Raw genomic sequence first — 17,293 nt, forward strand, 5'->3', positions numbered from 1 at the left:
GCAACATACTGACAGGAAAGGCAGACACTGAACACCATAATCAGGCTGAGGCAGGGTACACAGAAACATCTGTGGCGAGTCCGGACTGGAGACCCCAGAGTCTAGATGGAGAACACCCCCAAAAGTGGTGGAGAACAACCAAGACAAGATCCTTTGGAGCTTCAAGATTCAGACTGACTAACTGGTAATGGTTGATCAGCCATAGTGGTGGAGGAGAAACATGAGAAGAGAGCAGTAGTGATGGATGTAGCAACCCCAGTGACAGAGATTCAGAAAGAAGGAACGTGAACAGCTGGAGGAACGCCAAGGGCTGAAGGAGCAGCTGGAGAAGATGTGGGCCATGAAGGCAACAGTGATGCTGATACTGTTGGGGGCACTAGGGGCATGGCTCCAGGAAATACCGGGAGCAACATCTGAGATCTCTGTCCAGAAGAGTGCAGTGCCAGAACAGCTAAGATCCTGCAGAACTCTCAAGCTCCCAGGCCTCTGGCAGAGGACCCCAGCTGGAAGGAGATACTGTATATATCTATATCTATATATCTATATCTACATCTATATCTATATCTATATATACATATATATATATATATATATGTGTGTGTGTGTGTGTGTGTGTGTGTGTGTGTGTGTGTGTGTGTGTGTGTGTGTGTGTGTTCCAAAAGCGTCAAACACCTGAACTTCAGCAAAAAAAAGTAGCAGTGATTTATTATCCGAAGCACAGAGTCATCAACAGGAAACCTTCATCTCACTGAACTATACAGCTCATAAAATCAGATTTCAGATCTAAAGGATGTTCAGCAGCAGGAGAGGTAAATAACTTGATGTCTGGATGAGAAACAACCTCTACTGTTGAAGAAGGCTTCAGCGCCCCCTGGTGGACAAACAGGCAGCTTCTCAGGTCATTATAGACATTTCTGAAACATGCACAAAAACATAGAATAAAACTTTAATCGCAGTGAAGGAAGTGAAATAAATGAATTGATAGTTCTTATCTTTGACTCTTCAACATGTAAGTTTGTGATTTCTGGACTCAGACCACAGAGTTTAAACAGTTAAACTCTTCTTTTCACAGATCCATCGCATCGTCTGGTCACAGCTCACTGATTCCCATCTTTGCCATTGAACAGAAACAACACATCGACCTTCGACAGGATCTTCATTCCAGGAACTGAGAATAAAAAGGAAACAAGTTAACTCCAAATCATCACGGCGCCAGTTACTGACAGCCATAGTTACAAGTTACATCTGAGGAAGCAGTTACTCTACTATTCACCAAGAGAAAGTTGACTTGAAAATGTAGCTTCTGTCTCCTCAGTTCATTTCGTGCTGAATCTGTGCTCCATGCTGTATTAGTGACACTTTAACTGTGTGAGAGCTTTGAGCTGAGTGGGAGGAAGATGCTCTAAATTCTGAATGCTCCTGGTTCTTCACAGAAAATCATCAACAAACTCATGAAAGTGAGAAGAATGAGTGAAAGAAAAAGAAGCTGAGATAAACGAGCAGCAGAGAGCAGAAGAGAGCGCTGAGAAAGGAAGTTAAAGGATGTTTTAGGACAAAACAGTTCAGATCAGGTATTGTTTTTCACATCTATTTAAATGTGGTTCAGTATCTCCCCCTGTCACAGCAGCATGTGGAGAAAAACAGCAACATGTGAAAAACAGCAGCAGAACATAAAAACAGTGTGTTGATGTTCAATATAAAATGAATATCTATTAAATGACTGGAAGAGGTTCAGATTAAGACTGAACAGCAGGAGCAGTTCAGGCTTCAAGCAGCTTTTCAGCCCTGAGAGAGAAGCTGTGTTTCAGTCTCTGATGCTGTGGATGAAGACTGATGCTGGTGGAGACGTCCAGTCAGGACCCGGCCTCCTGCTCCTCACTGACAGCATGAAGCAGGCTGCTACAGTCTGTCCTCATGTTTCATCTGCAACACAGCTCCAGTGTCAGGATGCTGATTCTCAAAGAATCTCAGAAAGTCTCACCTGTCAGTCAGTTCAGTCCCGTCGACCCACTTCCAAGTCCCGTTCAAGACCCTCAGGCCAATCCAGTATCCACTGTCTGTCCCACTGTTCCAGCTGAGATCACTGACCTTCCTCTGGAGAAAAGAGAGAGATTCAAATAGAGCTCTGAGATAAACACCACCAGTCAGGATCTAGAAACTAGACTTTTATTCCACAGTGACAGTTCCATAATTCTCTCTGAGATGGATCAACAGGTTCTGGGGGAAGTCGTATCATTACTGAAGTTTAGTTTTTACCTTTTCTTCATCATTATTTATCACCACCAGATCTGAATTCCTCCCTCTGCAGTCTTCTCGAGCTTCTTCCCAGGTTCTACGATTTCTCCTTTCAGGATCAATAACTGCGTAGCACTGGGACTGAAAGTTCTCCCAGCCGGACTGACAAGGCTGACAGAATCTTCCTGAAACAACAGAGATCAGCTGGTAAACATCAGCTTCGTTTATCAACATCAGTAATTTTACAGTCAGGAACATCTGGACATACCTCCATAACAGTACTGATCAATGCTCCACTGAGCTCTGCTGATGTTCACTTCATTCGACACTTTCTCCACCTCTTGTAGTTTTTCTGTGAGGTTTTTCTTCTCGGCCTCCAGGTCCTGGTTTTCTCCTCTCAGCTGCTCCAGTCTTTCCATCAAGTCTTGGTTCTCTGCAGTCAGCTCGGCGTTGGTTTCAGATGATTTGTAGGTAACTGTCGTCACAATTAAGTTATAGTATATCGATATTCAGAACGTTTTCAGATCCTTTCCAACAAACTCAACTTCACACAGAGTGACTTCAATTTGGTTTTTGTTTTGTCTCTAATCTGAAACACAGTCTACATGAAACGTTCACCAACAACCAAAATACAAGAGTTTATTTCACTTTGACAACTGTGGAAAAGTTAAATTCATCATTCAGCCTCAAACATGTTATTTGGCTGTGAGAACAAACTGGAGGATCCAGAGAAAACCACAAGAAGAACATCGAACTCCACAGAGTATTACCTCGAACTCATGACACACACACACACACACACACACACACACACACACACACACACACACACACACACACACGTTAAGTGTGCTGAATTTTTGAAGAAAGAGTGTTTCCACTCACAGTAGACACGAAGGGCCATGATGAGCATCAGTCCGAGCCAGCTCACAGACACTGTGAGGACAGACCGGGTGGTGAGGACGGCTGACTTCCCTTCTGGAGGAAACAACAGGAAGTTCAACCATCGGTCAACATGCAAAGGAGTGTCAATGTCAATGTCAATTCTATTTCTCTCAAAATAAAACAGACATTAAGCAAATTGTAACTAATAATGTTCTCAGTCAAAATGGAAAGTGGGGATGGATCGATAGATCAGCTTTCAACATGTCTCCTCTGCAGATTCAGGAGTAAAGAATCACAAACACTAAATTCATACTATTAATACTCAAATGACTTCAATTTGTAATATTTCTGGAAACTTTAATGAATGTTTTTCACTAGAAAGTCATTTCACTCTCACTAAAGTCCTATTTCCACCTTGTAAAAGCTACTTTTGAAAGAACAGTTTTAAATCAACATTCAGACCTTCTGATCTGCACTTAAAGATATTTTTTCACTCCTGAATCTGACAACTACAAAATGACGATCAACATGAAAGAAAAAAGAACTGAACCCTTTCAGATGGACGTGATCTCCTGCTTTAAACTGACCGATGGTCTTACCTGCTGCTGGAGAAACATTTGGTTTTCTCAGTCTGGCAGCCATCATCTGAGTTGTTCTCCTCAATCCCAACAAGCCTTCAGGTGGAGTGTCTATCTGACATGAAGGCTGATCGATAATGTGAAGAAGAACAGGAGGAGGATGTTGAAAGACTCAGAGGGTTTCATTCTTTTCTTGTTGTCACAGTGGTTTGTTTGTCATCTCTTTTGAGAGGAAGTTTGTTTCCATTTCCTCTTTTTTACTTACCAGTTTGTTCCAGTGGATCAGCCCTCGAGACCAAAGTGTTTCTTATTCATCATTATGCCCCAGCATTCAGAAGAAACCTTCACAGCCTTTAGTAACTTTTACTTCACTTTATTTCAGGAAACGCTGTGCACTTTAGAATCATACAAACATTACATGGTGGACTTTTTCCCACCTGTGTTACTGATCAGTGAAGCCAGTTTTTTTCCACATTACCTAATACCTTTATTACTGTTCATTTTAACACAGCTGCAATATTTTACCTTTTTAGCTGGAAATTACTCCAAGGCTCAACCAAACGTTTCTCTTCATAGATTGAGCCAGAGTGTGTGTGTGTGTGTGTGTGTGTGTGTGTGTGTGTGTGTGTGTGTGTGTGTGTGTGTGTGTGTGTGTGTGTATGTGTGTGAGGGAGGGCGGACAGAAGCCTGGTCCCTCTTGTCCAGGTCAAGGCTAATTCATGCAAAATTCATCTAGACTAATGAGGAACACAATCATGAAGAGTGCAGTGGGTACCGCCATAACAGAACAGTGTACTAGAACTACATCCCACCATTTCAATACTTCACTGTTAGCAGTTTTCAGTGGTTTGCAAACACAAACAATCAAACTCTCTGATCTGGACTGAAGAGGATCCCTGGCAGGGGAGCGCAGCACCAGTGGCATGATGGGAAAGTTGATCATGATGTTTCTTCAGGAAACATGAGAGCTGTATTTCTCAACCTCCTGTAGCTGTTTGAGTCCTGGTATGACGTGGACTGCCAAAATTAACAGCAGAACATTTTGAACCATCTGAGCCCCGCTGAGCAAAGAAACACTTTGATGTTTTACTGATAGTGTGGCTTTACTGGTTTGTGATAACGCAAACAGAAGTAACAATACTAATCTCTGGTTGACAATAAAGAAGATCCAGCTGCTGACAGAGGAAGTCAGCACTGGGACCTTTTAATTTTGTCCCCCAGCAGAAGGCAAACGTGAAAAAAAAAAACTACAAAATTCCAGAGGAAATTTTACTTTGTGCCTGCCAACTGCTCCCGAGTGTGTGTGTTTGTATAACTCCTCCATATTCAGTGTGAGCTCTGAGCTGAGATCAGCCATGGCAGAGAGTCAGCAGGTGTGTGTGTTGTCATGGAGACCAGTCAGACAAGTCTGGTGATCGACAGAGTGAGGACTGCTGTGGACATGGAGGTGGATTTTAACTGCTTTTACAACCGGTTTGACTCTGCACACACACACACACACACACACACACTAACAGATGTCCACCCGGCGGCCACTCCACCTCTGCGGCTGTGACCTGCTCCTCCTCACCACCCAGCGGCTGCTCCACCTCTGCACCGCCGGCCTTCACTGTGGAGGAGGTGCGTGTTGAGCTGGGGAGGCTCCATGGACGGAAAGCTGCAGGGCCTGATGGGATATCACCAAGGCTGCTGAGGGAGTGTGCGTCAGAGCTGGCTGTGCCTCTCCGAACTATCTTCAATCGGAGTCTTCAGACTGGACGTGTCCCTGCGTTGTGGAAGACCTCATGCCTTGTCCCAGTGCCCAGGGGGGCCAGGCCTGCAGGGATGAAGGACTACAGACCAGGGGCCCTAACATCCGAGGAAATGAAGACTTTTGAGAGGCTGCTGCTCCGGCTGCTCAAACCTCAAGTGGAGGGGGCGCTGGACCCTCTGCCACGTCCTGGATGATGACAGTGGTTACAGGTATTGGATGTGTTATGGAGTGAATAACTGATCAAGGTGTTTGGTTGAGACGGAGAGTCCATATGATTCACCAGATTTCACACCAAAACCGCTCATCGGGAAACAGGTTGTGTCTTTCCTGGGAATGTATTCCTGCTGTCGACAGTTTATTCCAAATAACTGTGATTTTATTGCTCCCATTAGGTCTCTGACTGCATGTTTGCAGGTTTCCTGAACTCCAGGTGCACTGGAAGCGTCCCGGGCCCTGCAGTCTTTCTTCACTTTTCTGTCTCAACCTGTCATTTTGTTGTTTCTGATATTGAACAGACTGTGATGTTATGGTTCTGCTTGTTCTAGTAAAATGATAATGTTCTTTCTATATTAGCAGCTTGCTTCACGATGTGCTGTTTTGACCACCAGGCTCAGGTTGTTTGGGATTCACGGCGGGGAAATGGATGGCGTTGAAAGACATGCTGATAACATGCAGCTTGTGTTTGAGGTTGTTTTCATGGAGCTGTCTCTTCAGACTGCTCAGCCCCTCCTTTACACTCTCAGTAACTTTCTGGGGAATGAAGAAAGTTTTTTTCCCCCTGCTCGAAGCTTCGATTAACAAACTAACCCATTCTGATGTGTTGGTGTCCTGCTGTATCTATGTGTACATTGTGTGTCTGAGGGGGGAACGGTGCATCAGGCTTCATCGTTCCCAACAGGTCACACCATTCTGGTTTTCCGGGAAGTTCTCAGTGGTGGCAGAACAGCACTATAGAGTGTTTGGTGTGTGCAGCTCACAAGGCAAGGCGTCGAGACCGCTGTGGGGAATGCTGCTCACTGCCACCTGAGTACCCTGTGACCACCTGATGGTGGACTTTGTGGAGCTGCTCTGTTTCAGATCAGACAGACCATCACAGGGGCCCTTCCCCTCCTGACTGGAGGGCCTCTCCACTCTTCACTGGCTGAACCCAGGTGACTGGATCCTGGTGAAGGACTTCTGCAGGAAACACTGGAAGGCCAGGCGGTGGCCAGGTCCATCCAGGTCCTGCTGGTGACTCAAATGCCTTTAAGGTAGCTGAGCGAGCTTCCTGGAGCCACGCAAGTAACTGTAAGCCTTTTCCAGCACCACCCTGACTCCAACAGCTGATCTCCCAGCCACAGGGCAGAATAATCCCTGAGATCAGCTCCTGTGTGAGGTAGTCCACCCTCCACCAGGCAACGGTGAAGATGTTCCTGCTCCTGGAGATGCTGCTGCCCCAAACCACAGTGGCCCCCCTGCTTCGTCGCAGATGCACTGTGGACCTCACAGGACTCCAGGACAGCCTGTGGTAGCTTGAGAGTCACATGATGCCAACTGTATTGTTTGTGCTTTTACACCTTATGCTGCCTCCGCTAACACTTCACCATTCCTTGTTTCTGTTCCTCTCCAGGATTCTCTCTACACATTTCTGCAGGCAGGCAGGAATAGCTGGCACAGAGCTGTGACATCGTTGCTTCTCACTCTAACCCTTACCCTTAGCCTTAGTCTTACCCTTACCCTTTCCCTCTCCTTTTGAGCAGCATTCTAAGGAGGTGTCTTCCCTTGGCATGGCACCATTCATAACCAGCATGAGAACCTCACTGGTCTTGTTACTGTTGGATTTGACCCCCTCATGGAGGAGCAGAAGGCCATGTGTGTCCTGGGATTGCAGAACAGAGTGGCCCTGGACCTCCTTCTTGAAAAGAAAGGGGGGTTTGCCTCTCATAGGTGATCAGCACTGCTCCTGGGTTCCTGACATCTCAGATAACATGACTAACGTAGACACTCAGCTGTCTTCCCTGCTTGCTGAATTGCACTCTCAGGACACGGGCGTCCCCTCGTCCCGATGGGACTTCTGGGATGGCTGACCGAGGGCAGCCGGCGAGCTTGGCTTACTAAGATTGCTGGCATGCTTGCTTTTTCCTTATCTGTGTTGTCTTCATTTTCCTGAAGCATTATTCACATGATTCATTGTTTGGTATGGCTAACATGGCTACTTTGGCTCAATATACTTTGCTTCATTCTGTTGAACCTTCTGCTTCCTCCTTCACACACATCCCCGATGATCCTGATGGTTTGATGATGTGAAGTTGAGTTATTTAGCGATCAGGTGAATTTTCCCATAAGACTGATTAAAACGTGATTGATTTAATCAAAAGGGTGGCGGAAATTTCTAATGAGTGCATGCTGAACTGTTTTGTAGTGCTTGGATTTATTTGTTATAAATAACTGTAGCTCTCACACACTCAGATGTGTGGGGAACCGCGAATGCTTTGTCTAGAATTTACTTTTCCTGATAATCTTAGCGTAGCAGCTGCGGCACTCGTGGAAGTCTTCCTGTGTCCAGCCTATGGCTCGGTGCAGTGAAGGCCTCTGGGAGTGAACGTGGCAGATACTTATTAGAGACTTGCACGCCCCTGCGAGGGCAGAACTCACTCTGTTTCTCTGTTGACTGCATGACTTCTCCTGCTGTACAGCAGAATAAAAGAGACCAAAACGAACTCACCGGCTGATGCCCTTTGTTAAATAAAATTGCCATAACACTATCTACCAGCTGCACTCAGCAGTCATGACAGTGAATCAGCGGTTTTTCATCCAGTTTGTATGGTTGAGGGAATGCCATTCCTCCAGAAACCTCGAGGACTGTCACTCCAAGATGGCGGCGCTCATTGGTGCTGCGGCTCACGGCTCTCTGTGTCAGTGTGTGGAAGCCGAGACAAGGAGGCGAAGGAGCGGGTCTGTAAGTTTATTGTCGGACTTCACACACTACAGGGAAGCAAAACAACACCACCACGGAAGGAACTAATCCCCTATATATATGGTTCACACCCCCCCATCAACCAATCTCTAATCTGGTGACGAGCACCCCTAGTGGACCGCCACACAGGCCCCCCCCGAAACACCAGATTTGGCTCCACAGCAGCCACAGGCCCAAAAAAAACAAACAAACAAGCAAACAAACAAACACCTCAACCACAAAGTCAGAACCCCCTCGGAGGATTAAGAGGGCGGCCATAACGGCTAACCCGTGCAGGTTCTAACGGTATTGACGGAACCGGCCGTGGAGGTCGGCCCCGTCTACGACCAACCCGACCTGGAACAGCGGGTAAACATGGCAGCATGTCTGAAGAGGGAGCAAGAGCAGGAGCAGGAAGAGGGGCAGGAGGCCGGCCCCGGCGAGGAGGAAGTGCAGGTACCACCGAGCCCCCCGGGTCCAGATGGGCAGGCTTGAGCCGATCAACAGCCACCCGCTCCCGCCGCCCACCCAAGTCCAAAACAAAGTTCTTAAGCCCAGCCTCCAGAACGCGAAAGGGGCCGTCGTAAGGAGGCTGGAGTGGGGAACGATGACCGCCATGCCGGAGGAACACAAACTTAGCCGCTAGGAGGTCCTTGGGCACGCGGGAGCGGGGCAAACAGTGATGGACGGGAAGAGGAACCACAGCCTCGGCAGCAGCTCGAGAAACGCCGTGATGAGGCGCCGAAGGCCCCGTAACAGACAGAAAGTCCCCTGGAACCCTCAGTGGCTGACCATAGACCAGCTCCGCTGCAGAAGCCCGGAGGTCCTCCTTCGGGGCAGAGCGCAGGCCCAACATGACCCACGGCAAACGGTCAACCCAGCCACTGTCCGTGAGACTGGCCCGCAGGGCTGCCTTCAGTGATCGATGGAAACGCTCACAAAGGCCGTTCGCCTGCGGATTGTAAGCTGTAGTGCGATGGACCTGCACCCCAAGTCCCGCAGCCATAGCATTCCACAGCGCCGAAGTAAACTGGGCCCCCCTGTCCGAGGTCAGGTCGGACGGCGTGCCAAAACGAGAGACCCAGGTAGCTATGAAAGCCCGGGCAACCTCATCCGCTGACGTGGAGGAAAGGGGAACAACCTCCGGCCACCTCGTAGTCCTGTCCACCATAGTGAGGAGATAAGTGCACCCACGGGAGGACGGGAGGGGACCAACCAAGTCCACATGCACGTGGTCGAACCTCCGATCCGGCACCAGGAATGGTTCCAGTGGCGTTTTGATGTGTTGGTGGACTTTGGCCCGCTGGCAGGAAACACACGCAGCAGCCCATCCCCTGACGTCCTTCCGCATGCCAGGCCAGACGAACTTGGCACTCACCAGCCTCACAGATGCCTTCACACCAGGATGGGAGAGAGAGTGCAGTGCGTCGAACACCCGTCGGCGCCAACCCGCGGGAACCATCGGACGAGGAGGACCTGTGGAAACGTCGCAGAGTAGCAAAGATCCGTCACCATGGCAGGGAACATCCACAAACCGCAGGCCCGTAACAGCTGCGCGCCAGGCCTGCAGGTCAGCGTCCTTAGCCTGATCAGCAGCCATCGCTGCGAAGTCCAGCCCCAGGTGCACAGAGGAAATCAGCACCCGTGACAGGCAGTCTGCCACACCATTGTGCTTCCCGGCCACATGCTGAATGTCGGTGGTGAATTCTGAGATGGAGGCCAGGTGGCGTTGCTGGCGGGCGGACCATGGCTCCGAGGCTTTGGCCATAGCGAACGTCAGCGGCTTGTGGTCCACAAAGGCCGTGAATCTGCGACCCTCCAACAGGAACCTGAAATGGCGAGTTGCCAAAAACAAAGCAAGGAGCTCCCTGTCAAAAGTACTGTACCTCCTCTCAGCAGGCCGAAGTTGCCTGCTGAAAAAGGCGAGAGGCTGCCACGCCCCCGACACCCACTGCTCGCACACAGCCCCCACGGCGACATCCGAGGCATCCGTGGTGAGGGCCAAAGGAGCAGCAGGGAAGGGATGAGCCAACAAGGTAGCGTTAGCCAGGGCAGACTTTGCCTCCTCAAACGCCTGGAGCCGGTCAGGAGACCAGTCCACCTCCTGTGACGCCTTCTTCCCCTGCAGCGCCCCGTACAGGGGGTGCATTAGATGAGCCGCCCGTGGGATGAACCGGTTGTAGAAGTTGACCATCCCCAGGAACTCCTGTAGCAGCTTGACGGTACGTGGCAGAGGAAACATAGAAACCGCCTCTACTCTTGCAGGCAGCGGAACAGCTCCCCGTGAGGACACCTGGTGACCGAGAAAGTCAATCTCCTTCAACCCAAAGCGGCACTTCGCTGGGTTGACAATGAGGCCATGCTCATTCAACCGACAAAAAAGCAGCCGTAAGTGCTCTAAATGTTCACTGGCAGAAGCGCTGGCCACCAAAACATCATCCAAATAAACAAACAAAAAAGGTAAATCCCTTAAAACAGAGTCCATGAGCCGTTGAAAAGTCTGCGCGGCCCCCCGCAGGCCAAAAGGCATTCTCAAAAACTCGAACAACCCAAACGGAGTTATTATAGCAGTCTTGGGAACGTCCGCCGCGTGCACGGGAACCTGGTGGTAGCCGCGCACCAAGTCCACCTTTGAAAAGATGGTAGCCCCCGCCAGCCGAGCGGAAAAGTCCTGGATGTGAGGGATGGGGTAACGATCCGGCGTGGTAACTCCATTTAACCGCCGAAAGTCCCCACACGGCCGCCACCGCCCATCCGGCTTAGGCACCATGTGAAGAGGGGAAGCCCACGGGCTATTGGACCGCCGTACAATCCCCAGTCGCTCCATCACTGCAAACTCCTCCCGTGCCAGGGCCAGTTTGGCAGAGTCAAGCCGCCGCGCCCGAGCAAAAACAGGCGGGCCCACCGTGGGGATGAAATGCTCCACTCCGTGTCGAGTAACTGCTGCTGAAAACGTCGGAACAGTCAGGCTCGGGAAATCCGCGAGAAGGCGCTGATAAACATCCCCCACAGCCAGCATGTTGGCGAGGGCCACGGGCTCCGGCCCGCCCAAAGTGCAGGGGTACGTGGAGAAGGATACAGAGTCAATCAACCGGCCGTTCGAAACGTCCACCAGCAGTCTATGCGCGCACAAAAAGTCTGCGCCCAGTATAGGCACGGCCACCGAAGCCACTACAAAGTCCCAGGTGAACCTACGGCCACAAAAAGACACAGTCACAGACCTGGTGCCGAAGGTGCGGATGGTAGTCCCGTTGGCGGCGCTCAGCGGGGGCCCGTGGCCGCCCTCCAACGCGTCCACGGCAGACGCCGGCAGGATACTCCGCTGCGCGCCGGAATCCACCAGCCAGCTGCGCCCAGACAAGCCGTCGGTGACGAACAGCAGTTTATCCGCTCCGCCAGAGCCCACAGCTGCTACTGAGCACCGGCTCTGGCGTTTCCCTGGCCCGGGAAAGCACAGGGCGGCACGCAGCGCTTAGCCTTAGTCCCAAAACGCCGGTGGTAAAAGCAGAGGGCCATATCCCCGCGTCGGCGGCTCGACACCGCGGCCACAGCACCATCGCGGAGCTCCTCAGGTGCGGTCCCAGCCGGGGCAGGCAGCAGAGCCTGAACGCTGTACCGGGAAGTGGCCAAAAGAATCCGGTCCGCCTCCTCAGCCAACCCCCGGTAGTCCTTCGCGGCGACCAGCGGTGAGTTGGCCAACGCCGTGCGCACCGGAGGCGGCAGCTGGTGGAGGAACAGCTGCACAAACAGGAACGATACATCCCCGGGTCCGAGCAAAGCCAGCATGTTCTCCATCAGCTCGGTAGGCTTGCTGTCCCCCAAACCGTTGAGGGACAGGAGGCGGTCGGCTCGCTCGGCATCGGACAGCTGGTACAGCCGCAGCAACAGAGTCTTTAAGGCCCCGTACTTGTCCCCCACCGGTGGATCTCTCAGAAGGCCCATAACGCGGCGCGTCGTCTGGGCGTCCAGAGCAGAGACGACATGGTAGTAGCGCGTCTCATCCGTAGTCACCCCCCGAAGCCGGAACTGGGCTTCGACATGCTGGAACCAGGGCTCCGGATCCTGCTGCCAGAATTCTGGAAGCTTCACAGTAGCAGCGTACACAGCAGGAACCGCTCCGGCGGCCGGAACGGCGGGCACAGCGGGATCCCCCGCATTAAACATGCTCAACAACGAGCAGGGTCACCAATGTGGAAGCCGAGACAAGGAGGCGAAGGAGCGGGTCTGTAAGTTTATTGTCGGACTTCACACACTACAGGGAAGCAAAACAACACCACCACGGAAGGAACTAATCCCCTATATATATGGTTCACACCCCCCCATCAACCAATCTCTAATCTGGTGACGAGCACCCCTAGTGGACCGCCACAAGTGCATGTTTGTTTAGGTTTTGTCCGTTTTTCTTCTTTCTGCGGAATTGCCTTACATCTGGTCATTTACTGCCAAAACTGTGCGGTCAGGTGGAGTCGTTAAGCCCCGGTCACACCGCCCGAACTTTGCTAGAGCGTCCTTGGAGCAGTGAAAAAAATCCATCACTGCTCGTAACCGTTCACCACCGTTTAACAGAAGTTGGCCTCCGTTAAAGCAACGCCGTTAACGCTCGGCCACCGCTGGTGTTACCGGAGGGGCCCGCTCCGAAAGTTTTGAGCAGCACAAAATATTCCGAGCGGTGAGGAGCGTTGAATTTTCCACCCTGGCAACGTTCACCCCCACTCCACCAACGCCCAGTCCAAGTTTGGCACCGCTAGACGCAAGTTCGTGGACGCTCGGGTCCGCCAGGCCAACGCAATCTAGGACGCTGGACCACCGCTGCTTCGCTGCGTTGCCCGGGCGGCGATTAAACGTTGCACAAACGTCGGTGGAGCGGTGGTAAGCGTTTTAAGAGCGGACACGGGGTTGGTGGAATAGTGGAATGGAATAATAAATGAAAAAGGTTGAAGTAATATATATAAAACAGTATTTTTTTCACAACTGTTAACACCAGAACAGCCAAGAAGGTCTGACAGACTGTTTGGGTTTTTATAATTCAAATAAATCTGTTAAAAATAATTCCCCTGTCCTCTAATTCTTTGACTTTTCCTAAATATGTGTCTTGTATGTTTTTCTGAAGCAAATAAGGTTTCTGAAGCAAATAAGGTCCTAACAATGACACACATAATATTACAAAGCATTCATACCTCCAAAAGATAAAGAAGACGCACTTCTCGTTGCTTTTTTTCTGCGATTGATTTGTTTTGGTTCATGCGCGCATCTGAACAGGGAGCAAGCTCTGACAGCAGACAATCAGACAGACGGCCAAAAATATCAACCAAACCCCCCCCCCCCCAAAAAAAAAAAAAGGACAATAAAAATAGGCATAAGAGATATAAGGTGGAAGAAGCTTTAGTGATGATACAGGAGGTCAGTGAGGGGGAGTCGGATGGCGGAGACGTGTCGGACAGTCCAGGCAGAACCTGCAGTGGCGCTTGAAGCGCTAGAGTTGCCAACCGTTCCTTGAAAAACGGAATCGTTCCGTATTTGGACGTAAAAATGTGCATTCCGTATTGAGCTGAAAAGGAACGCACTTTGTTCCGTATTTTTGTGAGAGTCAAAACGTGAGAATTGGAACATGCGCTTTTTTATGAAAACTTACGGTAAATCGTTCACCGGCTCTCTGACCTGTGACCAATGAGCTGACAAACATGTCTTGACAACGCAGAATCACTCTTATCTCATTGGTCAAAAAAGGCCGTTCCTAGGCTACGGCAGCTCATTGGCCAATCCTCAGTTTCGTCACAGAGCGCATGGGAGGAAGTAAATCAAAACAAAAAGCAGCGCGCAGCATGGCTGATGATGCACACACGCACACCGCTGACAGAGAAACACCTTCGACCAGCAATGCATCTACTCCTCCAACGAAAAAACAAAGAAGGATGCAAAAATACAGAGTGGAATGGGAAAAGGCTATTGACTGGGTCGAAAAAGTGCGGGAGAACAGCTATAAAGCGCACTGCACTGTGTGCCGCCGTGTCTTTTCCATAGCGCATGGTGGATTGGCTGACTTGAAGCAGCATGCATCCAGTGATGGGCACAAGAAAAACACAAGGGACAAGACAACAAGGAGAACCCTCGACCAGTTTTTTGTCCATCAAGCCACACACACCAGAGGCAGATATGGTATGTAAAGATAGATAGATAAACACTTGGGTGCCAATGTCCATTTTACAAATTTACCTGCACTTTTACCTTACTTTTCACGACATTAACAAATTAAAAATAAGTGTGTGTTCATTTTAAACCTAGCTAATGACCACGTTTTGTAGTTTATTAGTAGGCTAAACTAAAGATAACATACGATTATGATCAATCATGGCGTGGATATGGGAAATGTTGTGGATATTTTATGACCAATATGTTGTGAAGTTACACCGAAAAAATAATGCAAACTATTACAGTTAATATGGATGAATGATAATAAAGAGGGAAAACTTATCCCCATGGCTTTATCTGAAAATACAAAATAGCCATTTTTAATCCAAAATAGGCCACTAGTTTGTATAGCATAATTTGTCACCTGTTACATCTTTGATGGGTTTACACCCTTGAATAAATTAAACTGCAAATGTCTAAACATCCCCCAACCAATCAGACACTTTTTTTAGGTTCAAATATTTGTCACATATTATGTATCAGTGCTTTACAGGTAGTTGATACTACATATAAACTATAGCCTGCCTATGTACAGTGATAATGACTTATTTTTTCTAACTTACAGGTAACTGCTGCAGAGGTAGCCCATGTCTACCACACAGTAAAACATGGTTTAAGTTATAACTCCGCTGATTGTGCAGTTAAGCTGACAGTACGGATGATGAATGACTCAAGCATTGCCAAAAGTATGTCCTGTGGGAGGACAAAAGCCGAGGCTATTGTCACTGATGTCCTCTCGCCCAAGGCTACAGAAGAAGTGATAAAAACATTGAAAAACAGTGGAAATACGATCCCGTTCTCTCTCCACACAGATGCCTCCAATAAGGGAAATCGAAAGATGTTTCCCTTGGCCGTGCAGTTTTTCACGCCAGAGAATGGAGTTGTCAACAAGGTGTTAGATTTCATCGAAAATCCGGATGAGTCTGCAGATGGAATAGTAAAGACAATCCAAAGTTCTCTTCAAAACCTTGGTCTATCCCTAGATGATGTTTCTGCATTCAGTGCTGACAACGCAAATGTCAATTATGGCACCCACAACTCAGTGTTCACAAAATTAAGAGAGGCCAACGCTGAGATCCTTCCGGGCAACTGCCATGCGCATATTGTCCATAACACACTGAAGAAAGCCCTGGACAAGCTCTCAATTGATGTGGAAAACATTGTCCTCAAGATATATGGCTTCTTTTCCATCTCTGCCAAAAGGAGGGAGTCACTGAAAGAGTTTTGTGAATTCTGTGACGTTGAGTTCCATGAAATCCTGCGCCATGTGGTGACAAGATGGCTGTCACTCAATCCTGCAATTACCCGCCTGCTGCAGAACTGGGTACCGCTGAAATCATATCTAATCAGCATTGGTGAGGATTGTCCACGGCACCTGAAAGAACTGCTGAAATTACCAGAAGATGCTGCTGAAGACGAGGAAGAGGCAGATCTTGTGGAAGTGTACCTTCTCTTCCTTAACAATGTGATGTCCCTGTTTGAGGAGGTAGTCAAAAAACTGGAGAAAAATGTGACCACATCTGTTGACCTCTATTCCATCATGGACTCTTTCCTGAAAAGACTCATTCAGAGAAGAGATGATGCCTTTTACGGGTACCTAACAAGACAAAAGCTCAAGCACCTCCCTCCATCTGCAGCTGAAGTTGCCAGGCAGGAGTTTACAGCCTTCTTAAACACTGCCATCAGTTATGTGAAGAAGTGGTTTGACTTCACTGAGGAGAACTGGCTGTTCCACCTGCAGCCCCTCTCTCTGGCATCTGGGAAGATCTCCTTCAGTGACCTTGAGAAGATCACTGAGCAGCTTCGTCTGGTTGGCAGGTAAGAATGAAACAATTGATAAACCATGTTCTAATATGGTTTATTATAAACAAATACAATGAATAAATACAATACATAGATAATATATATAATTCAACATGCTAAAAAACTTACTGTAAACTGTACACACAATCTTTAAATCAACTTACAAATTGAAACAGTTAATTTGGATGAATATAATGATAAAAGGTACTGCATAAACTATAAATGATTTATAATCATGGGGGTCGACTTCTCATCTCTACTGGCAGGCTGAACATCTCGATGGATGAGGTTTATGATGAGTGCGTGACTGCAAACAGCCTATTGGAACGTCTCACCACAGGGACGCAGGAGAAGGAGAAGTGGCAGGCCAAGGGAACAGCAGAGCGATGGATGCAAGTTCTTCAGGCAGCTGACCTCCCCAACATCCAGGCTGTTTTATCCTTTGTTCTCAGCATCCCATCTTCCACTGGATATGTTGAAAGGATTTTCTCTTTCATGAAGAATAAGTGGACTGATGTGCGCAACAAATGTTCAACTGAATTAATCAGAAGCGAGCTCATTGTTAGCCTAAATTATGAAATGACCTGTTCAGAGTTTTACTCGGCACCACTGAAAGACAAGCAACTCCTGACTGCAGCAAGGTCTCAAAGAAAGTACAAATGGGAAACATAGGCTGTCTCCGCTCTCCACGTGAAGTGGCATAGTGCTTTTGAGTTTCCCTTTTTTCTTTTGTTGCCTACTACTATGATAACCTACTGTTGTGGACTTTGAGACAGTATTTGATGTTTACATTTCCAGACTTTCTTTTTGCACTTTTTACTACACTAAATGTGTAAACCGGCACTGTTATATTATTTTGCGTTTAATTATTTTCTGTTAATTTATACAAGGTTAAGCCGTAACAAAATAGTTATT

The 17,293-nt window shown here is 48.6% G+C and overlaps 1 protein-coding gene across 1 annotated transcript; it reads right to left on the minus strand.

Annotated features, from left to right (window-relative positions):
- Positions 1-684: 684 nt before the first annotated feature.
- On the minus strand, positions 685-3,826 carry LOC115396943 (C-type lectin domain family 4 member G-like). Its single transcript, XM_030103030.1, has 6 exons — positions 3,720-3,826; positions 3,121-3,213; positions 2,504-2,710; positions 2,257-2,420; positions 1,982-2,094; positions 685-1,168 (listed from the first exon to the last, which is right to left on the minus strand). Exons 1-6 carry the CDS (start codon positions 3,763-3,765, stop codon positions 1,045-1,047), a joined length of 747 nt encoding a protein of 248 aa, XP_029958890.1. The 5' UTR covers positions 3,766-3,826; the 3' UTR covers positions 685-1,044.
- Between the last annotated feature and the right edge of the window lie 13,467 nt (positions 3,827-17,293).

The sequence above is a fragment of the Salarias fasciatus genome, chromosome 11, assembly GCF_902148845.1.
Source record: "Salarias fasciatus chromosome 11, fSalaFa1.1, whole genome shotgun sequence".
NCBI lineage: Eukaryota > Metazoa > Chordata > Actinopteri > Blenniiformes > Blenniidae > Salarias > Salarias fasciatus.

What these genes read in the sequence shown, in the direction of transcription:
- LOC115396943 (XM_030103030.1), bottom strand. Translation starts at nt 3,765, where the DNA reads ATGATGGCTGCCAGACTGAGAAAACCAAATGTTTCTCCAGCAGCAG. An exon ending in CATGGCCCTTCGTGTCTACT is followed by an intron (nt 2,711 to 3,120) that starts GTGAGTGGAAAC and finishes TTGTGACGACAG; the next exon opens with TTACCTACAAATCATCTGAA. An exon ending in GGGACTGAACTGACTGACAG is followed by an intron (nt 1,169 to 1,981) that starts GTGAGACTTTCT and finishes TTTTATTCTCAG; the next exon opens with TTCCTGGAATGAAGATCCTG.